A 24,724-nucleotide genomic window follows, 5' to 3' on the forward strand; every position below is an offset into this window, starting at 1 on the left:
CCTTAGGCCTCAAAGGACAGTCATGGTTGGCATCATATGGACCTTTGCAATAAAAACAGAGTTTCTTTTGCCTTAAATCGTTAAGTGTCTCCCGATCTAAGGGAGGGGCTGCTGGCTTTGGCTTGTAATCATTTCTAAAGTCTGATTTTTCTTTCCCTTTGCTGAAATTCCTATTATCTTTGAAAGATGTTGATCCTTTTGTCCCAAATTTATTTTGAGTGGCTGTCACATGCATACTCCATGCCTTTTTAATGGCGAGTAGAAGTGTTGGGGGATCAAATGCCTTTACCCAGCCTCTCAAAGGCTCCATGAGTCCCTCTATAAACAACACTACTAATCGCTGATTTGACATGTTATTTAACATGCATGACAGCTTCAAAAACTCTGAAACATACACCTCCAAGTTCCCTGTTTGTTTCAGCTGTGCTAACTCCCGGAAGTATGACTCAGGGTCTTTCTTATCAAACCTCTCAACTAACAAATCAGCGAACTCCTGGTAGGTGGTAATCTCATCATGTTGGAGAGTGATGAGTCCATTATGCGACCACTCATGTGTAGTACGGTCCAAGTGTAAGGTTGCAAACTTAATTGCATCCCTTTCAATCATGGGTCTCAGTGTGAAGTATGTATCCAGTTTATGGATCCAAGATCTAGCTGTAACTGCACCGTCATAATAAGGTAGGGTGAGCTTGCTTGTGGCAAACTCAAGATCTCTATGTTGGGAACGAGGCCTCCTCTCTTGCCCGTTTCTCTCTACCTCCCGTTTTTGCCTCATGAACTGATCAAAATTCAGATTCTGCCTCACATCAGGTGGAAGAAGACTCCACTCATCATGTACCGTCATAACATTATCAACAAAGACAGGTTCTGCCTCAGCTCTGGCAACATCCTCAGGTTCTTCTGCCAAAAAATTAGGCCTTGAAGGCCTGTCAACTATGCGTGTAGCTACCCTGTGAGGTCTAGGAATATTGGCTACACTCCTATTGTCCTCTGGTTCTTGATTGTTTCGGTTTGGAGGATTCATACGCTCCATCATGGTGGTGAGTGCCTGTAAAGCCTGAGCAACCTGTTGCTGCCCAGTGGCCATAGTCCTAAAGAATTCTCTTGTCTCCTCATCCTCAGCTCTGTGACCTCTGGTTGGACTGCCTGTATGCCTTTCACCCATGGTATCTGACTGCCTGTTAAAACTTTGTTCTCCTTCACGAAAGGCTTTGCTGCATGTGTAATAACTGTGTGAACCCGTTTCCTGCGACTGCATGTAATTGCTAAACCCTTAGGATGGCAGGATTTAGCTCTGATACCATTGTAAGAACCTCAAAAGGCCCTCAACTGAGACAACTAACGTTATGCTGAACCTGTTGCGTTTCAAGTGTGTTCTTTGCAAATAATGACAGCAAATAGAATTTTGACAATCTTAAGCACAAAAAGCAACTAATGGTATTTGCTGGAAATCAATTTATATTCAACAACACTGATCAAACCCTCATTACATCCGTTCATCATTTATTTAATAATCATATAAAAATAACAAGAAGCTAGAGAAGAACTGATAAATACCAGTATATTCTGTTAAAACCCTTATTTTCCTATTGCTGGTCATGCACAGATTTTATGACAGCAAGCTGCAATTTATTTTAAGCTGACCCGAAATACTCGCATGTTAGCCCGATGGAAAGACATTGGCAAGGCGTCCCTTCTAGCATTTGTTTTGGAATTTTTGGACTTCTCCTCAGCAAAAATTGTACCCTTTCAAGGAAGAAAGGTACGGCAGATCAGCAAGCTGTACATGCCTCTGTTCTGACTCTGCGGCTGCAATCAATCTTTTGCATAAAAATTAATAAACCCCTTTCCAATCTGTCCAATCTTGATTTCTGGATAAAACCAACTGAAAGAGCAAGATCAGCTGATATTTCACAACCTCTGATGCTGTTGCACAAGAATCCCATGTTTTCCTGTATCGATACCTCTGATCACTGCAGAAGAATCTTCTGCTGAAACCCAAGGCCAAAACTCCTCTCAGAGCTCCAAAACAAAAATATCAAAACTTAGCATAATGAAAAGAAGACCTAAAATCTTCTTTAATCTTCTCCATTTAGGGTTGGCACGATTCCCAAGAAAGGTGCGACTTGGCCTTTAATGATGTTTTAACTTTTATTATTTATTTTTGACTATTGAAGTGTCAAAAATAAATCATCTTCCATTTAATATAAAAACTGGCCCCATCTGATGAGAAATAGACCCTCACTTAAGTTATAACTTAAAGTGACTTTTTTTAAAACATTAAAACATTAAAGTTCGCCATTTAATATTTAATTAAAAATAATTAAATATTAATATCTCTCTAAGTATTCATCAGAAATGCCTGCCGTCTGAACTAGAGACTGCCAAACCATAATCTGTCCTTGCCCAACCTACTGGCTATAAATAGCAGGACTGCTAAAAATAGAAAGTATCTCAAATGGAGTCCTGGAGACCTCAACGAAGACCAGACCTGGAGTGCTTGCTCTGAAGGTGGTGAATCAAACTCTGGAAGACCCTCTACCCAACCTCATCAGCCTACGAGGGTCAGTGATAGGCTAATCTACTCAGCTGACAGATGTCAACTAGAAGGGGACATCACAGTAGAGCTCTACACAGCTCTATAGCACATAGGGTTTCTAGCTATAGCTTACCTATTTTGCCATCAACAACATCAACTCCAACTCAAAGGAAGTTGACAAAGTTGTTCAATTTGTTGAACACATTCTGCAATAAGCTAATGCGAAGTACAAGCAATGCCATGACAAGCATAAAGCACCACACAACTTTTAGGTTGGTAATCAAGTCTAGTTACACCTGCAAACGGAAAGACTGACATGACCTAACTTAAAGTTTCATCCTCTTTGATACATGCCTGTTGACGTGTATTTTGTACACTATCAAACACAGAATAAAATACCCAAGGGTACCTTATCCTCTCTTGAATAAAGCCTCCGAATGCTGAAGATGTCGCGAAAAGGTTCAATCGAGATGACTTCAAGGTTCTTGTACGTAGGGTCTCTACGTGTGAATAAGCTCTCTATGGTATGATGTGATTTGCTGGAATCACAAGGGGACTTACACTTGATGACTGAACTTCTGATTTGCTTTGAATATTGCTGGAACACAGGCTCTTACTAGCTTTGATTTGGAAAAAAAAAAAGGAAAAAAGATGAGGGCGAGGAAAGAATCTAATCCTAATACTAAGGAATGTAGGAGCAATGATTGATCTTTGATGAAATTCTAACTAAGTCTTGTTTTGACATCCTAGGACCATCTCCACAAGGTTAGTGCGATCTTCGAAGGAAAGCTTTATGATGTTCAAATCATCACTGCAGGCATAGACACCATCAGGTTGATGCATATCAATGAAGAAGCGACAATTGAAGTTAAGCTTAAGCTGAATGATTCCAATTGACTACACAAGGCAAGTCTGCAATCAACAAACTGCTAGTAGTATGGATATACGAATTCCACCATCAATCAAGCACATTTCTTCCACTCATCTAATAACATGAAATCAAATACGAGAAGTATAGAGACCATGCAAATTGTCGAATCGACCGATAAATTTTACCATTTCTTCAATGAAGTTACAAGTTTTTTACAACAACATCTTGGCAACAATCTTTGCCTTCTCTCTCTACTCTACTCTAAGTGCTATTCTATCAACTAGCTAATCACCTTCTAACTACTCTCTATCTGTCTTCTAACTGCTTCCAACTATTCCCTTTACAAAATGAAGAGTCGGGGCTTATATAGTGCCCACAATACAATTCGATGGCTAAGATCAATTTGAGATCAATGGCCAAGATTCAATAATGAAAACCCTAATTAGGGTTTGTTACAACCATTACATAACATTTAATGCTTGACCAATGAAATAATTGTAATGCTTGACCAATGAAATAATTGTATTGCTTGGACACATGTCCTCTCTGGAAAATTCGACCAATGGATAGCTGGGGTAGGTACATTGAAGTTTGTGCTACCTTCTATGAGTTAGGTACATTGAATCTGGACATTGTTGAGGTGGACCAATCCGACTGGAGGAGTGATGACTAGGATGCCAACTCGTCTGACACTTGTAGCTTGGTAGATATTCAACTTGATGTTGTTGAGAAGCTAGCTTTAATTAATTCATCTGGAACTATCTACTTCTTCAACGAACCCTTTGCTTCGACTTCTTTTGTCTCTGATGTGCAGGATGTTGATGTACCTCGCCCTGGAATGCTGGATTGGAGAAGTCGCCCTTGTTGATGTTTGATCGAAGAAAGCCATCCTTGTCAATGCTAGACTGGAGGAAGTCGCCCTTGTCCTTGCTTGATCATCCTTGCTTGATTTTCCTTGAGAAGAGCCTTCTGACTTGTAGATCTTTCGAGCTTGGGAGTCGCCATCTTGATACCTACACAACATTTCAAAATTAGTAATATATCTTGAAATCTAAAAATTAAACTTTAAAAGGAAGATTCAAGATTTTAATTAGGAAACTTCATGATAAATCTTGAGTTATCATTTCCTAATTAACCATGCAATACTTAGACTTTTCTAAAAAATGTCTACAAAAATCAAACCTTGAATAAGGGTGTCAAGATGATTTTGCCATACCTCCTCTTGAGAATTAAACTCTAAGAAATGATGCAAAAATAGATGAAATTCGCTAGGCAAAATGTAGATCAAAGCCTTCCTTTAGCAAAATGCGCCTCCTTTAGTCTTCTCAAGCATCAATTCCACCACCTTTAGTCTTCAACACTTAAGATAATTCGCTCCAACTAAACCAGATTTCGCACCTCCTTCCTTGCTCCTCAAATCGCACTTGAAGTAATGAATGAATGATGATTAAAATTGCTCAAAATACCCCCATTATATAGGGCGCTCACCATTTCATTTACCCATGAGGCCGACCTAGCAAATAAAAGGTGAAATAATAAATAAAACCTCAAAAGGAGTAGGCCGACTTGTCAAATAAAGGCAAAATAATGCCTTGTGCGCTCAACTTTTAATTTTTAATTTCACAAAAATTAATTTTAAATGCCTTTATAATAGAAATTCAATTTTTTGAGGCCCAAAATTAATTTATTAAATGCCAATTTAATTAATTTTTTCAAATATTCCAAAGTTAGCAATTTGGCATCTAATGCGATTTGGAGGATGTCAACGTTGGGATATGGCAAAAATAAAGAATGCACATGTTAAGCGCTTTGGTCCCTTGGAGAGGGACAGGAGCACTTTTTCATTTTTAGGCTAGGATTCTCAATTTTTTGAAGTCAAACCTTTGTTCACCATGTTTTAGAAGATCCTTCCCATCTCATACAACTTTGCCTTAGCATAATCTCGGAGGGAATTTGTTGTTTTCATAAAAAGCGCTCTGGTCCTTCAGTGAGGGACGGGAGCACTTTTGAGTCCATTGCATGAATTCTTGATCACATTAATCTTCAATTTACCCTCAAGGCGTAGAATATCACCTTTCACTCCATCTCGAGCCTTGGTAATAAAAATATCATTTCAAAATGCAAGGTAAATGGTCATATTTGGAAATTGCGCCCTGGTCCCTTGGTGAGGGACGGGAGCACTTTTGCCAGTTGTCGTCAAAATTTGCAACTTTCACATCTCAATTCCACTTTAAGGTATTTTAAACACTTTTTCAAACTTGCGCCTTGGCCTCAATTTGCCCAAAATTGGTGAGAAAGGCTAGATAACATGTTAAGTGCTCTGGTCCTTCAGTGAGGGACAGGAGCACTTTTTCAACTTCAAGCTTATCCGTCCTTTGCTAGCTTCCCAAATTATCTTCAATGGGCTAATCATGTCCTCTTCCATTCATTTCAATCACCAACTTGCCTTGTCTTTGCAAGAAATTTACACTTTCTTGGAAAATCGCTTTGGGCCCTTGGAGAGGGACGGGAGCACTTTTTGGAAAATCGCTCGTCCCTTGGAGAGGGATGGGAGCACTTTTTGCATCTTGGTGTATTTCTTTGTTCTTTTAAACCTTCAATCGCGTCCAAGGCATAAAACATCCTTCGTCCTTCCCATCCAAGTCAAGTTTTGCCATAAAATATCAAACAAAGAGGAGAAACTTGAAAAAGTGCCATGGTCCTTCAGTGAGGGACGGGAGCACTTTTTGTCATTTGGGTTGATTTACTCCTTCATGAACCGCTTAAATTATATTCAATGGACAAAACATGCTTCCCTTAACTTCTTCAAATCGTAAAATCACTTTAATCTTGCAAAAATAGTGCAATTTTGAAATTCAAGCTCCGGTCCTTCAGTGAGGGATGGGAGCACTTTTTGCCTTCTAAGCCAAAATGTCTCACTTTTCACCTCGAAATTCCTTTGCTAGGGAAGATTTCATCTTACTTCACGCTATGAATAAAAGTTAATGTCCAAAAGAGGTCTAAAATTGTGCATATAAAGAAAAGCGCTCTGGTCCTTCAGTGAGGGACGGGAGCACTTTTTACCTTCTAGGCAAAAACTTCATCATTTCATTGTTTTCAATCAAGTCTGGATGCTTTATCATGTTCATTTCGTCCTTCACCATGCCTTTGATGTTTCGATTTGACCAAACAAGGCCAGGAATGGCTCAAATAAGTCTTTTTGCCCTGGTCCTTTAGTGAAGGACAGGAGCACTTTGCCTTGGTCCCTTGGAGAGGGACAGGAGCACTTTTGATGATTCAGACAAAATCCTTCACTTTTCCAAGCTAAAACCTCTTCAGGCGGGTGGAGAAAATCACTTGTTTTCCATTCATATCCAACACTTGGCCTATTTTCACTACGAGATGAGGGAATTCAAAATTTCGCCCTGGTCCCTTGGAGAGGGATAGGAGCACTTTTTCCTTTAACCTTCAAAATTCACCATTTTCATGTCTTCAAAATCTTCAAAAACACCAAGTCACGTCCAATTATCATTCCGGAAGACCCTGCACAAAACAAAATAGAAAAGTCAGTGACAAATATGCATTAGATGACATTTGTGCTCTGGTCCCTTGGTGAGGGACGGGAGCACTTTTGTCCTTTCTGGCTAAAATATTCAAAATTTAAGTCTCCAAACATTTCACAAGGCAGAGTTAGGTCATCATCAAGGTCAGGAATCAATTAGCAAGCCCTCGCAAAATAAGAAATTGCACTTAGAATGAAATTTGCCCTGGGCCTCCAGTGAAGGACAGGAGCACTTTCTCTGTTTCAGGCATCATCTTGCCTCCGAAAATTGATCAAAATTTACCTAGGCAAGAATATACAATTTCATCTTCAAAATGCTAACACTTAGACAAAATTTGAATTTTACCCCAAAAAACCCTGACTAGACCTAACCTGAGACATATTTGACTTCCCAACAGACTTACCTTACTTCAATAATCAACCCTCGGGAGGACGCTTAATAACTTTCAAAATTTGACTGGACTCAGCTTGAAAAATATCAGGAAGAAACCCTTAAGGTTTAGCCCTAGCCCAGATAGACAACTCACTCACTCAAAACCCTAAAAACAGAGAGAAAATCCGGCAAAACAAAAGCAAAAAAAAAAAAAAGAGGGGGTCCCCATTTGCAATGGGGTGATGTGTGAAAACGTCACAACAATGCCCTATACCATCACCAAGCAAGTAGGGGATAACTCTTTCGAGCTTAATCTTCCATCTCAACTTGGGTTGCATCCAATCTTCAACATAGAGATTTCACACCATTATTTTCCACCTAGATACAACAATGTTGTAAAGAATTTTCAGCAAACAAAGATTAATCCAAAATCTGGCTTCTCCAAAATTGACTCAAATCCTTGATGCCAAGGTGTTGACGTGTATTTTGTACACAATCAAACACAGAATAAAATACCTAAAGGTACCTTATCCTCTCTTGAGTAAAGCCTCTGATTGCTGAAGATATCGCGAAAAAGGATCAATCAGGATGACTTCAAGGTTCTTGTATGTAGGGTCTCTACGTGTGGATAAGCTCTTTGTGGTATGATGTGATTTGCTGGAATCAACTTACATTTGATGCCTGAACTTCTGATTTGCTTTGAATATTGTTGGACACAGGATTTTACTAACTTTGACTTGAAAAAAAGGAAAAAAGAGGAGGGTGAGGAAAGAATCTAATCCTAATACTAAGGAATGTAGGAGCAATGATTGATCTTTGATGAAATTCTAACTAGGTCTTGTTTTGACATCGCAGGACCATCTCCACAAGGCTAGTGCGATCTTCGAAGGAAAGCTTTATGATGTTCAAATCATCACTGCAGGCATAGACACCATCAGGTTGATGCATATCAATGAAGAAGCGACAATTGAAGTTAAGCTTAAGCTGAATGATTCCAGTTGACTACACAAGGCAAGTCTGCAATCAACAAACTGCTAGTAGTATGGATATACGAATTTCACCATCAATCAAGCACATTTCTTCCACTCATCTAATAACATGAAATCAAATACGGGAAGTATAAAGACCATGCAAATTGTCGAATCGACCCATAAATTTCACCATTTCTTCAATGAAGTTACAAGTCTTTTACAACAACATCTTGGCAACAACCTTTGCCTTCTCTCTCTACTCTACTCTAATTACTATTCTATTTCTATCTTCTAACTATTTTCAACTCTCTAACTATTATCTAACTATTGCTTTTACAAAATGAAGAGTCGGGGTTTATATAGTGCCCTCAATACAATTCGATGGCTTAGATCAATTCGAGATCAATGGCCAAGATTCAACAATGAAAACCCTAATTAGGGTTTGTTACAACCATTACATAACATTTAATGCTTGACCAATGATAAAATTGTATTGCTTGGACACATGTCCTCTCTGAAAAAATCGACCAATGGATAGCCAGGGTAGGTACATCGGAGTTCGTGCCACCTTCCATGAGTTAGGTACATTGAATCTGGAAATGCTGAGGTGGACCACACTGACTGGAGAAGTGATGACTAGGATGCCACCTTGTCTGACACTCGTAACTTGGTAAATATTCAACTTGATGTTGTTGAGAAGCTAGCTTTAATTAATTCATCTGGAACTATCTGCTTCTTCAACGAACCCTTGTTCTAACTTCTTGTGTCCTGGATGTGCAGGATGATTGATGTACCTCGCCTTGGAATGCTGGATTGGAAGAGGTCGCCCTTGATGACGTTAGTCCAAAGAAGGCCGTCCTTGTCGATGCTAGGCTGGAGGAGGTCGCCCTTGTCCTTGCTAGGCTGGATCGAAGAAGGTCGTCCTTGTCCTTGCTTGACCGTCCTTGATCTGGCTCGATTGTCCTTGATGAGAGCCTTTCGACTTGTAGATCTTTCGAGCTTGGAGTCGCCATCTTGATACCTACACAACATTTCAAAATTAGTAATATATCTTGAAATCTAAAAATTAATCTTTAAAAGGAAGATTCAAGACTTTAATTAGAAAACTTCATGATAAAACTTGAGTTATCATTTCCTAATTTAGGATTTTCAAAGCAAAATTTAAATCTTCAAAAAAAAATGGTGCCAGGGTGATTACGCCATACCTCCACTTGGGAATTAATTCTAAAAAATGATGCAAAAATAGGAGAATTCGCTAGGCAAAATGTAGATCAAGACTCCCTTTAGCAAAATGCGCCCCCTTTAGCTTGGAAAAGAACTCCATCTTCCACTAGCTTCTTCAAGATCTGGAAATTCGCCTTCAAATGTCTTCAAAAATCTGGAAATTATCCTCCAATCTAGCAAGAAATACGCCTCTCCAATAGCCTTCAAGATGAATTTCGCCTTCCTTAGCCTCCACACTTGGTAGAAATTTGCTCCACACAAGCTAGATTTCGCACCTCCTTCCTTGCTTCTCCAAATCGCACTTGAAACAATGATTGAATGATTTGAATAATGAAACAACACCCCCAATATATAGAGCGCTCACCATTTTATTTCCATGGGCCGACTTGGAAAAAATAGGCCAAAAGATAAATAAAAATTAATAAAAGAAGAGGCCGACTTGATAAAAACATTAAATAATACCCCAAGCGCTCCAATTTTATTTTATTTTTTAAAATAATAATAATTAATTTTAAATGCCTTTATAATTAAAAAAATTCGATTTTTTTAGGCTCAAAATTAATTATTAAATACCATGCGCTTTTATTAAATGCCAAAAATATTTCAAGGTTTTATCGAATCTGGCATTTAATGTAATTTGAAGGATATTTGGCGCCCAATCATGAAAAATAATGGCTATTAACAAGATCGCTCTGGTCCCTTGGTGAGGGACAGGAGCTATTTTGCAAATCCAAGCTTATCCGTCCTTTGTTAGCCTTCCAAATTATATTCAATGGATAAATCATGTTTTCCTTGGTCTCTTCAAATCATAAAATTGTCTTGATCCTGCAAGAACAGTGCAAATTTGAAATTCAAGCTCCGGTCCTTCAGTGAGGGACGGGAGCACTTTTGCAATTACAAGCCAATTCGTCCTTTGCTAGCTTCGAAAATTATCTTCAACGGATCGATTGTGTCTTCCTCCATCCACCTCAAATGCGAAACTTGCTTTCCTTTTGCCAAAAACTTGCCTTGAGGGAAAATCGCTCTGGTCCCTTGGAGAGGGACAGGAGCGCCCTAGCCAGTCACCTTGGTCCCTTGGAGAGGGACAGGGGCGAATTTGTTACTTAGGCCGATTTTCTTCATTGTGGCGTGCTTAAGTTATATTCAACGAGCAAAACATACTTCCCTTGACCTCCTCAAATCGTGAAACCACTTAAATCTTGCAAGGATAATGCGAAATTGGAATTCAAGCTCCGGTCCTTCAGTGAGGGACAGGAGCGATTTTTGCTCTCAGGGCCAAATCTTTTTAATTTTCACTTCAAATTTCCTTCGCTGAGGAAAATATCATCTCTTTACACGCCATGAATAAAAGTTCGAGTCCAAACAAGGTCTAAAAATGTGCATATGAATAAAATCGCTCTGGTCCCTTGGTGAGGGATAGGAGCGAATTTACCTTTCTAGACAAATACTCCATCATTTCATCGTCCTTAATCAAGTCTGGATGCTCTATCACGTTCATTTTGTCCTCCATCATGCCTTTGATGTCTCAATTTGTCCAAACAAGGTCAGGAATGACTCCACTAAGCTTTTTCGCCTTGGACCCTTGGTGAGGGACATGAGCGATTCGCCTTGGACCCTTGGAGAGGGACAGGAGCGTTTTTCGCTCTGGATCCTCAGTGAAGGTCAGGAGCGAAATTTGACTTTTCGAACTCTCTATCAGGACAATTTTAATGTAATATAACATTTAAGTATAAGTGACATTTTCTTATACTTTAAGTTATATTCCATATATACTTTCAGGATGTTTGAGAGTGGTTTCAGACCTCCAGGAGTTATATTGCAAAATCTAGTTTTTTGAGGTTTTTCAGTTTCCAGACTTAGTCAAATTCAGGATCAGGACATTCCAGACTTAGCCAAATTTCAGGACATTCCAGACTTAGCCAAATTTCAAGACATAGACATCACTCAAGCCGGACTTGCTATCCATGTGATCCCCTCGGCGACACTCAAAATGCAAAGGCTAACTGACAAAACCCTAAAAAACCTAAAAAGACAAACCCTAAAAAGCAAAAAAAAGCAGGGGTCCCCATTTGCAATGGGGCGATGTGTGAAAACGTCACAACACAAGGTCAAAAGGATACATCAACAAGAGATCTATCTTTCCAAGTTGTCAAAGCATGTCAAGTTCCTTCCAAAGGAAAATAGTTCACAAAGTTGCAAGTTGCCAATTTGAGCTTAATCTTCCTTCTTACCGTGGGTTTCATCCAATCTTCAATATAGAGCTCTTGCACCATTACTTTTCACCTCTGTTGGATATGACAAATGCTGCAAAGACTCTTCTACAAACAGAGATCAATCCAGAATGCAGCATTCCCACAAAATTTGATCATGTAATTGATGCCAAGGTCAGATAAACATATCAACAAGAGACCCCTTTCTTCTAGATCACCAAAGCAGGTCAAGTTCCTTCCAAAAGAAAATAGTTTACAAAGATGCAGGTTGCCAATTTGTTTGCATAGTTTTTACCACAATTGCATACAATGGAGACCATTGCTCAAGGATGTGCAACTAATCCAAACGAATCTAGGTCTCTAGACTCCACTACAAACCTTTGGTGTTGCTTGACAGCCCCAATAGTTTCATCAACAAGTTCCTCATCCTACTCAACACCCATGCGTCCAACCACAAGTCCTAACTTGACTTCCATGGTGGTCAAGCAATTGTGAACAATTGTAACGGGGATATGAAATAGTTTAATTCCATCAATACCCCATCTCCCTCCCTTGTATATCTCTATATAAAAATGTACACTGCATTCTTTGTAATTAGAAGAGAAGAAAGGCATCACACATCAGTTCTCACAAATATTGTACAGAACAAGAATAATACAACTTTGCCATGATAGTTCTACAAATGTTGTCAATTGTCTTCCTTGTTTCCCTATTCATTTTCGCTTTACCTATTTGAACCTTTATCATTCATCTGCATATAACCCTATTAAATCCATCTAACTGGGATTATCCACCAGGTCTTGCCCTGGGCCCCAAATCAACTTTTCCTATTAGAATTCCAATTAGCATCATAGTGAGCAACTTCCAAGCATTTTCTACTCCAAAAATGGCTTACAAGCATCATACCATAAATATTTATAATGAGTAGCAGCATTTATGACAGCAGAAGTTTAGCAGTTACAACTGCCAACTACCATAAATTTCCAGTCAAAAGAATTGAATTCTGCCCAATGCTTCTACAGCACCCAAAGATATAGAGAAATCAGATCCCATATCCAAAGCATTTAAAACAGTCCACATGCAAATCTACAGAGTCTACATTATTATTGCTAATCAAATTATGTAAAGTAGTCAAAAGTATCTTAAAAGCAGTCAAGAGTTATTGAGCATGCCTTCATTGGTATAATGATATTTCATACAGCATTAAACAACCAAGCTAGATGAACAGAGCAGATCACAGGTCTAATTCCTGCTTGCTGACATCAGTCTCTCGTGCTGATTTCGCTGTGCAGATTTCAATTTAATGCCCTCTGTCGTCTGGACTCATTGCATATCTCCCAGTGCATTTATTAATAGAATGATCACCGATGATGAGATAAGGTATTTATTCTTGTTTGATGCATTGATGTGGATGCTAGTCAGTGAAGCCAACAAATTAAATTTACTAGATTTTTCTCCCATGTGTGCGGTTTTACTCTCTATTCTATTTCTTAAATTTCTTGTTCAGTTGTGCTTTTAGAATAATTCCAGTCATATTTGTCAGTTATCCTGAAAGCAAATCTGTAGTTTGATGCCTTGTGTATGACGTAGCCATCCTACTTTAAGGATCAATTACACTATTATATACATGCTGAAACACGTTGTCCACAATGCCCATATCATAGTTTAAAAACTCAGCGAGGACCCACAAGTACTCGTCAGACTCATGAGTTCTTGCCATGAAATGTTGCCCACAAGTTATCACTACAATTACTTGGCTCCGAGTTTTTGAAAAAACACATTTGCTGAAAAAACCACCGAAACTCGCCCTTTGCCACCATGATAATTTTCCCAACATCAGTAAAAGAGGTACATAATTTTTTTTCCATTTTCTTTTGGACACTGACAACTAAAGGGACCTTAGTCAACGCAGATGACTGAACAATTAGGGTTTTTTCAGGTTGTGCTGTTGCGCACAGGGGTATGTTTTTATCTATTTGTTTATTTTAGCTGGTTTAATCTCTTTTTTCATCTTTAAAATAAAAAATGGCAAAACAATGCAGGTATGCCTCTATGCACTTATTAAGACGCATCATTGTTAGTAACACTACAGCTATTGTTACATATGTTCTAAATAATGCTCTCCATTCTACAAACATGAAAATGAGTTTTAAGATAAAAACTACATTTATCATGATCATTCATATGTGCCTGGTATGAAGGTAGCTTCAGATTGTAGCCTTGTAAATTAAAATTTTCATGCTCATAGATTTGGGAACTTGACTTGCTATGGTTAAACCTTTAATCATATATTGTGATGAGTTGTGGCTTCAGATTTTCTTGTATACTCTGTCTAATAGCACCTTTGCACTTGATCTTCTATTTACAAATTTAAGATGTCTTCATACAATATCCAGAAAAGTATTGTGCACTATGACTTAACTCCTTTTTTGGTCTATAAGTGGTGTATTGAACTCTAATTTTGATCTACATATGAAGGAAATCAGTAATAATTTCCATAAATTCAGTAATAAATTTTTTTTTTTAAATGTTTAACACATATTTGTAAAAGTTGATGTGTTTTTTAATGTTCAATAAGTTTGCCAAGTTATTGCCAGGTTTATTCCTGAGTTTTTGCAGAGTCCCGAGTTTTTAAAAATTCTGGGTCAGCCGAGTAATTGGCAAGTCAGTTTTAAAGCTATGGCCCATATAACAAATTCATACTCCTATGCTATTGTCAACATGTGACTCTTCTTTACTCCACAAGACCAATAGTGCAACAAAGAGTAAGATAATTCGACTTATGTGAAATTGAATCTGACTTCTATTTTCTGTTATGAACAACTGTTATCCTTATAATCAACTGAACATATCAATTAAAGACTCTTTTGAGTACTTTTGTATGTGTAGTAATTGCTTCCAATGAAAGTAAACATGCATGGGAAGACAGCCAAACACAACAAATTACCAGGAGAAATCAAACGTTAGAAAACCCAAAAAGAGTAAAGCGATGCCTTCTCATATCCACTATTAATTTGCAAGTTCTTACAAGCTAGTTGCTTAATTTGAGCCTTCACGTGCATTGTCGTTTTTGCTTGTACAGATAAAAAGCTCTCCTAGCTTGCAATGTCGATTGTCTGTTTATTCAACAATGCATGCTTATCTATTGCTCCCTGTTGTTCGGATAAATGCATATTACAAGCTTCTCAACTACTACAGAAGTTACTTTGGCCTTGGATGTTAGGTGTGATTCTAGGGGGAGTGCCTTATTCAGCCCTCCCATTCATAGGCACTCCCCAATGAGCACGATCAAATCTTGTATCAGTCCTTTCACAAGATCAATGATGACCAGAAAGTGATTCTGCTCAATGAGACTTTCCTATCTCTCCATTACTCCTCAACTTATGCTCTTTAGGGTTCTTGTCCCCCCTAGTTGACTATTTGCAGTGGTTTCTTGACCACGTGTTGGCAGTCCCAACTGTTTTATATTTCAGTATTTGGCTCTTCCCCTTTGTGGGCCTTCTCTAGGTTTCTCTTCCTAGTACTTTCTATTGTAAACAATTGTACTCTTGAGCTCCTTTTTATAATCCATGGACATTAATATAATCTATCTCTTTCTTTCTTTCTACACGAAAAATTCCATTAGATAACTCCTAGCTATGATTTGATGCACTTGAATGCCTTTGCTTGAGCCGCAAGGGGCATATTCATGTTAAGGGATGAGCAAATGAATCTGAAAATCATTCCAAATGCCTTCCAAAAGAGATGGAAGAACCAGGTTAACATAGCCTTAGATGCTCAGTTATAATTTATTGTAGTTTCATACCAAATTGAACTCATCTAGACACATTTGATCCATGATGCACAGTGTCCTACTCATCCACAACCATATATAAGGGTTTGTAAACATTTTAAAATGTCAATCAAGATATGTTTTTCAAATAATATGGTCCCTGGATGTCTGAATCATCTCTGAGCCCCTGTGCACTTATTTACTTTGCTCCACATCTGACTTTGTATCTTCGTCTTTCCCATTTATATCGTAGTGAGGTTAAAAGCACATCTCAAGCTCTTCTTTAGTCGCATGAAATAAAAATATAGCCAATCTTATCAATTAACTAAATTTGATAAAAAAAATTATCAAACCACATCATTAATACCCATTCAATTTGATAGCAAATCATAAAGGGATTGGAAATAGGAATTCTAACAACTATCATTACAGTATTCTTATCAACCTTAAATGTTAGTAGTAAATAGTAACTACCTTGCTCAGCCACCACTACACCTTTTGTCTGCTCTTCCAAGGTCTACATCCTTGAGATCCACTGGTTACTGGTGAATGTCATATAAAGCTCCATTCCATCCATTTATATGAATTTTACATTTAAAGATCTTTTAGAGGTTCTCAATTCTGTAGTCTAGGTTCTGTGGATTTTATTGTTTAGGAGCATTTGATAGATTACAGCCATCCTTGTGTACAAAGCTCACTTCATCCTACTAGGTAAGAATGGCTCCAGAACTACGCCACGCAAGCGAAGAATTTGGTGCCTGGTGATTTACTACACTATCTAACAGGGTCCAAAATGCACATCTCAAGAATATATAACCATACAATTCCATTTGAAGAATATAATCAACAATGTAATTAGACTAGAAGACTATTCTAGGTAATTATGTGTTTGAGAAAAATACCCATTTAAAAAATAAAGAAAAGAAAACTCTTTTTAACAACCAAAAAGAAAATTGCTCTAAATACAGTGTACACACTAAAGAATGATCATGTTCAAAAAAATTTCACATAGAAAGTATAACCTGTGTTTCATATGATTATCAAACTGCAACCTTACCCATGACATGCAGTCATAAATAGCCATCACAGAGTATATGCTTCCACCAGGTGAGTTTATGAACACCTGAAATCCATATCAGAAGGCAAAGTAGATCAATCAAAAAGGAAAAACTGAAAAGCTAAGAGCAGGCATTCTTATATGATTTGATCCTTCTCCTACAATAAGTTTTCAGTCTAGCACATCAATAATAAATCAGCTCTAAGTCATACTTGCAAATCTTAAGTTGCATATATTTATGGGTATTAATCTTTTAAAAACTATTTAGCCCTCCTGATTAGATTCATATCAGCAATATTCCCAAAATGAAAGTGAAGTAGATAGGGAAGTTAATTCAATTGTACCACAGTACTTGATCAATATGTATGGGCATTTTCAACATTACATGCCACACACGGAGAGATTGGAAATCAAGGCAAGCATGAGAGACATACCATAATATCATCATATGGATTAACAGTAGCAAGAGTCATAAGCTGTGATATAACACGTTCAGCAACTTGAGGATTTATAGGTTGACCAATGAATATGACCCGATTACGCAATAATACTGATCCAAGATCAATGAAACCTCCTGGTGTCATTATGGCTGGCATTATTGGTGGATTCTCCTGACTTGTGGCCCTGATGCTGTTATAGCCACATGCAACACAAAGGTGCAAGTTCAAATTTGTACTTTCATAACATCCAAAGACGGAATATATACTAAATATCCATAGTAGTAAAGGTCAAATGGAATCAAACTCAAAATTATGAAACTTGTATTGCAAATAAACCTAAGCTAATGATATACAAAACATTTATTCTTTTTGTAAATTTGATTCATAATATTTTCACCTTGTAGAGGCTGTTTTAACAGATTAAAGCAATAAAATATACCACCAATACTGATTACTTTATAGAGCATGATATTATTAAACAATGCTTCAAAGAATCAAAAATTTCAGGGGCTTCTCATTGCAAGGCCAGGGACATATAACTTCATCCAGCACTAGTGAAAGGCATATTATAAAGAATATGAATGGAACAAGGGTAAATAGACCTGGACGACTCAGCAAATTTTATATTTTCATTACAATTTTCAACTGCACATGACATGTACAAAATATACCATATAATATTAAATAACTTAAGCCAAAATGCATCCAATAGTTGCTCTAGAGTCTAAAGCCATGCAAAAACCAACAGAGATATATACTGCTATTTCATGATGAATCTAAGATATCTAGACTCTAGAGTCCCAAACATAAATAAGCAGTAATACCATGATGGATGCTGTCAAAGGTGTGACATGGAAATCTATGGTACACAATGGTAAATTGATTATATTTTCAAGGAAAGAAACTGCAGAAGACAATTGATGGATGCAAAAATTGGTATTGTCTCGCACTGTCCATGCAATAAAAAGCAGCTGTATTTCTTACCATTTTAAAAGTCATGACAAAGAATACTGATTTATACACTCTTCGGGCCTGTTTTGTCCATGTACATGCAATTTCTAAGAAACTTCTTGATGTGACTAAAGCTTTCATGTTGTAATGAACATCAGGATCAATGAGAAATTTTCTGAGAGAGTACAAGAACATTATTAGTGTTTCCTATGGAAGCAGCCCCTGGAAAAAAAACCTGTTTCTGGGGACAGGGTTGTCACAGAGGTAGCAAGACAGGCACCAAACATCCTCCCACTGTCCACCCAGGTACCAATCTACTCAAGATAGAGATTTGTCTCTGATGCAATCAATAGGAAGTCTTTTTCTCATGTTGTTCACATAAATGATGAATTGCAACTTCTTTACCGTTTTTGTAATTAAGTTATTAATTATTTAGCAGTTGCTCCCCCACCATCCGATATTTTGGGGGAAAAATTGCTATCCCTGCCCCCATTCCCTCTCGTCCCAGAGACTCCGTAGAACACCGACCATAATATAGGGTACCATATTAAATTGAAGGGATAATAACTTAGTCCCTACGTAAAAAAAAATGTTTATGTAAATTAGAAATGAAAATATTACCTTTAATGGATGGTAACTCTCCTATAAACAGTCGGTGAGCTTTTTAAAAACTTTACTGAGATAAGACACCCCCCTTGGAGAAGGAGGGCTGTCTAGATGCACATAGTTTAAAGGACCATGACCAATAACATTTTGTCCAATCACTAAATAGAATGCCAATTGATAACAGCAGCTAACAATCAATTCACTTCAAAATGACCACCAATGACACCAAATAAGAGTAGTTATATTTGCATAATAATCAAATACCTTCCAAAATTGCTCACTTCCTATAGCAAGTTGGCAACAAACTAGGTATCAGTATCCTAACTTGTTTTTCTTGTGGCATCTTAGCTGGTTGAACTTTATAGTCCTGTCAACCAATTTTGGTCATTCGTGGGCATTAAATCTTTTTCCTTGGATCTTCCATGTCCTACCATAAGTATAAATGCAAAATAGGGCATTCTTGCTGAAAATTCTTTTAGCAAAACTGTACAGGACAAGATAATCTCATGGGAAAAAAATGTATCACAAATCCAAAGGGCTCGGTCAAAATAGTTCTCAGCGACAGAATCCAATCTCATTGAATTCAAATAAGACAATTTTGATGTTATCTAACAATACAAATATATCACAAAGTAAATAAGCACATCCAAAGGACTCAGTCAAAATGGTTCACAGCATCATTATCCAGTCTAATTAGATGAAACAATTTTGATGCTGGTTGACAATGCACACAATATGAATGAAAAGGATAAGAGCCAAGAAGCTCCTAGTTGCAAGGCAGTGAAGCAGAACTTCATAGAAAGATATACCCTATTTCAATAAAAATCACATAAATATTAAAAGCAATGCAGTAACCTTTCAATATTCAAAAAGTGTTTGCATTGACTTGCCCAAAGTAATTTCCTACACTAAAGAGAGTTCTCAACATACAATGCATTTGCTAATTAGCCACCATAATTAGTGGGAACCTACACACCAAACTATAACTGTAACACAAACACTCAATATTTACAACATACAATAAGCACAACAACCCTAACTCAAATATCATAAACTAAATATGCCCATGATTTCCTCCCTTCTTTAGGAATAAATTGTCCCCCAATTTTCCTCGTAAATGAGGAAATGAAGCTTAAGAATAAACTAGGAGAAACAATTTCACTTAATTATGGTTAAAAACAGGCCTAAACTTAGTAGGGGACATTACAAAGAACTCAAAAACAACTCAGCAAACCAGAAAGTATGGGTCAAACTATCGCACCCAATCCGAAACTCAATGGTGTTATCAGGTTACTCATTCTCTGTCATTAGTTTATTGATCAATTGTGTATCAAATCTAAATTCATAGTAATTTTTTTTGGTCAAATCAAATGTTGTCATGTCAAATTCCAGTATTTGCTTGTCCCTCATTCTTATGTTTAAAAAATAAAACAAAAATTTTAAGTTTGAAAATATTTAAAAAATAAAATAAAATAAAAAATCAGAAAACCCAAAGGAAGGAAGGCACACTTTCCAGAATCTTTCGTCCTTTTTAAAAGTGTTAACCAAAGATATGAATTGCACCTACAACAAGAGTTTGACATCAGCAAACCAAATGAGATTACACCTTAAACAAGACAAAAAGTACTTCCTAGTCAGAATAAATGACAACTCCACAAACTATTGCCCAGCACGTGTGTCACAACTAAGGAAAAGAAAGGATAGCGCACACATTATAAATTTTTTCCAAAATAAAAAATATAGTAGCTAACATAAGAAAATTATGCCTATGTAAGAAAAGATATAGTGGCACTGGTTTTACAAGTCCATGTAACCTCAAGTCATGCCTTCTGAAGACAAATAGGGGAGAAGCCGCGCTTATGTGGAAGTACATGGCAGCAGATTACACAAAATATGATGCTAAGTATCAAAAGATTCATGCCCAAAATGAGGCTATTCAAATGTGAGTTTAGCTAAGGAAAGGACAAATGATCTATTAGTCAGCAAAGTAACATTCAAACTTAAAAAGTTGCACCTAAAGATGTGGGAAACAAGACATTCTAATCAGTGCCAATGAATTAGCAAAGCAAAAGCAGATTGCTTCCTTCCACAACAGCAACAAAGAATAACAGAAATCTTCTTTCTTCATAACTCCCTTCTTTTATCAGCCTTCAAAGCAAAAAACAACAAAATAAGTACACAAGACATCAAAATCAGCAGTTCTGATATCAAGCAAAAGATTAATTCTCAAGAAAAATCAGTTAAAGGTCACAATTTGAGAAGATTTTCAAGGGTAATAGAACATTCAAAGCTGTAATTTTCATCAAGGTTCAATGCAAATTGACAAAAGAGTATTTTCAGATTCAAAGTGCCAAGTTATTGTTAAGAGTTTCAAGATCTCAAAAGCTTCGCCATGATCAGATTTGTCAATTTCATCATCTAGAGCCACCTTCTACAAAGTCTATTTTTAGCTCACGCTAAAAATAATGTCACTATTTTAGCCATCATCATTTTCAAAGAGAAGAGCATATTCTAGGATAAGCTATTTTTAGCAAAAAAATTCTATTTATAGCTTAGTGGCCTCTATTTATACCTAGAGTTGGCTACTGTTATATAGTCTATCTCATCATGTGAATAACATGAGAATTAAAAAAATAAATTGTATTCATCCATTTGTTTTGACAACTACATGTTGTAATATTAAAATTAGCTAGAGTTGAAATCAAGTCAATTTTGCACTTTGGTGGTCAATGATAATTCTCATGCTTACATATTGCTGAAATTGCTATACACCAAGTATTTTGTTTTTATGGTTATCCATAATTTGTTATTACACAATGAAATTTATTATGCCTATTTTTCTTATGAATATTTATTGAGATGTCCCATTATGTGTGATGACGGTTAAATTGATTTGGCAAATTTGCAAGCTTTGTATTGTTGGTTAGCTCAAATTTGTAGATAGTGGTAAGTTGTATTGTGGTCTGCATTTAATTTACCACAATATTTGTGTTTATGTTTTATCCTATTCAAATCTATATGTATACTAGCAATTTTTAGTCTCTAATTTAACTGAACAACACAAGCATGAAGCAGTAGAGATTTCTTTCAGTCAAGAAACCCGAAAGCCTTTTATAGTGCCAATGTGTTGAACTGCCTTGTGCTCTAGCTCAAGAAAACAAAAAGATAGGTTTTGTTTAGTTATTTGTACTCAAAACCACCCCCGAAAACACTATAAAGTTTGTAAACAGGCAAGCACATATTGTTTAGTTTAGGTTAGTTCTTAGTTAAAAGGGGGCTTCCCCTTCTAGTTCAAAGAGCAATCCAACACACATCTATTCCATTTTGTGTTACACTGAAAGGTGTGAACTAAAACGCAACACAAACAAACAAAAACATATCAAAGCTTAGAGTATTCAAAGATAGATCATTCAGAATTGTTTGAAGCACATACTGCATTATTTAAAAATCTTTGGTACATCAAATTTTTGATTGATTAACAAGAGCTGCTGTGAGCTGAGCTAAGACTTTGCCAAGTTAAGCAGTATGTTGAATCTTTGATAAGTATCTGTTGTGACGTATTCACACATCGCCCCATTGCAAATGGGGACCCCTACCTTTTGCTTTCTAGGGTTAGTTTTCTTGGTCTTCTAGGTTCTTGTCTATTGACCTTTTGCATTTGAAGGGTCGCTAGGGGGCTCATTAGGATAGAAGGCTCTGCTTGAGTCAGGTGGATCTACTCAAGAGGGTCAGGTCAATTGAGTGATTAGGGGTAATTTAGATCATTCCTAGGGTGTTTTTTGTGTACTATATGGTCGCACTTCAAGTTGCTAAATCAAACCTTGGTTGAATGCATAATGTCCTCCTAGGTCCCATCCCTTACATCAAGGGCAGAGCGAATTCGCCTTGACAAGTCTGGAATGTCATCTTGATCCTCAAATGTCCTGAAATTTGGCTAAGTCTGGAATGTCATCCTGATCCTCAAATGTCCTGAAATTTGACTAAGTCTGGAAAATTGAAGAATCCTCCAAAAACTAGATTTTGCATTATAACTCTTGGAGGTCCGAAACCACTCTCAAACATCCTAACAATATATATGGAATATAACTTAAAGTATTTCTTATAATTAAATGTTATATTCCATATATGATTCCTGACAGAGAGGCTAAAATGTCAAATTTCGCTCCCGACCCTTCCAAAGGGTCCAGAGCGAAATTTCACAAAGGACCTAAGATTTCACCTAAGTCATTGGTTGGCTGGATTGATTTGCAAGGATATGGAAGGAAATGCATCAAAAGGTTCAGTCTAAGGCAAAGTCAAGTCAAGGTGAATTAAGCCTAGAATAGGAATTTCGCTCTGGACCCTTTGGAAGATACTCTACATTGCCCAAAACTATGAATTAATCCATGTCCCAGGTCTTATTGAAGGCAATTCACTTGTTTGGATGAAGAAATGTGGGAGATGAAGTCAAAATTTGAGCCTAAGGGTGAATTTCGCTCCTGACCCTTCCAAAGGGTCTAGAGCAAAATTCTTGTAGGACCCTATTTCTTCACAAAATCTTGAACTAAATGCCAATTCAAGGAGCAAATTCACTTGATCATGATAGGAGGAGGGCTGAGAAGTTATGTCCAAAGCATGGAAAGGAGACAGGAAGTGAGAAATGAGCCTAAAATGAAAATTTTGCTCCTGACCCTTCCAAAGGGTCTAGAGCGAAATTCACATATCCTCTATGTTGCTACTTGTTATGGCCAAGTTTTTGACTTCTAAGGCATGGATGGAAGGACTTTGATGTGTTCTAGCCTTTGAAAGGTGGATTGAGGCGATGGAATAGTGAAAATCAACCCAAAATAGGAATTTCGCGCCTGACCCTTCCAAAGGGTCTAGAGCGAAATCCTCAATTTGACATTCTATTTTGCCTAAGACATTGAAAAGTGAGGATTTTGAGCTAAGTGGATGGCAAATAGACTTGATTGTGGTGAGGAAAGGTGAGTTTGATCAAGTTTGAAGGTGGATTGAAGGGAAGAAGTGTGAAATCAACCTAGAACAAGAATTTCGCTCCTGACCCTTCCAAAGGGTCTAGAGCGAAATTCTCCATAAGCACTATTTTCTTCCTTGTTTTGACCAAAAGCCTTGTTCCTTGGACATAATGGGGGCAAATTGACATGTTTTTGCCTTTTGAAGTGATAGAAAATAAAGAAGATAAAGGATTTTGTCCAAGATTATGAATTTCGCTCTTGACCCTTCCAAAGGGTCCAGAGCAAAATTCTTGAAAACACCTATTTTCTCTTTAGATGAGGTCCAAACCTTGGTTCCTATGACGTGGATGGAAGTGGAGTGATGTATTCTTGCCTTTTGAGGTAGATTGGAGTTGAAGAAATGAAGAATCAAGCCTAAATCTTGAATTTCGCTCCTGACCCTTCCAAAGGGTCCAGAGCGAAATTCTCAAAATCTCTTTTTTCCTACGTTACCCCAAGTTTCCGGGACGGGGGGATGGCGGGACGAGTTTCCAGGACGGCAATTTTTTTTGCCAAATTTGGGGACGGGGGGGGGGGGGGCGGCTATATAAAATATAGGGAAAATTTAAAATATATAGGAAAATTCTAAATGTTCATATGAAAACATGGATAAAGCATGTATCTATACATTATATTCATATGAAAACATGGATATAGCATGTGTATGATACTATGAAAACATTTTAGAATGCAAACATCGAACATACAGCATTATCAATAGACTCAATACTCAATATGCACTCATAATTCAGAATTTCAATTCATTCACATTGTCAATATGCATATCATAATAGATATTAAAAAAATAACATGCAAAATGCCCAAAGGCCACACTGCTGCCATATTGTTTCATTGTCAATTGCGATATGGAAATCAAAATAGTACTAAGTAAATACTAAAAAGCAAAGTATAATATTTATTATTTAATATTTTATTATTTAATTTATTTTCTATTTATAAATTTATAAATTTATAATATGAATTAATTTAAAATTATAAATATTTGATATGAATTAATAAATTTAATGTTGCCTTTTAATTTTTGATAGAGGGCCCATGTTAGAAAAATAATAAAATATAGATAGTCGTATTTTGATTTCATAACTATTCAAATTCAATAATAAAAAAATTGATAGTCGTTTTTTAAATTTTTTCAATATAGAGGGCCCATGTTA

General features: G+C 37.0%; 1 protein-coding gene across 1 annotated transcript in view; it reads right to left on the reverse strand.

The window, feature by feature from the left end:
- LOC131027842 (ATP-dependent Clp protease proteolytic subunit 6, chloroplastic) overlaps positions 1 to 24,724 on the reverse strand; it is a 105,349-nt gene that overhangs the window by 74,601 nt on the left and 6,024 nt on the right. Inside the window, exons 2-3 of the mRNA XM_057957944.2 lie at positions 16,993 to 17,188; positions 16,559 to 16,624 (exon numbers count right to left, since the gene is read on the reverse strand). Of these exons, the coding sequence (XP_057813927.2) occupies positions 16,559 to 16,624; positions 16,993 to 17,188 (262 nt within the window). The remainder of the gene's footprint in view (positions 1 to 16,558; positions 16,625 to 16,992; positions 17,189 to 24,724) is intronic.

The sequence above is a fragment of the Cryptomeria japonica genome, chromosome 1 (assembly GCF_030272615.1).
Source record: "Cryptomeria japonica chromosome 1, Sugi_1.0, whole genome shotgun sequence".
NCBI classification, from domain to species: domain Eukaryota; kingdom Viridiplantae; phylum Streptophyta; class Pinopsida; order Cupressales; family Cupressaceae; genus Cryptomeria; species Cryptomeria japonica.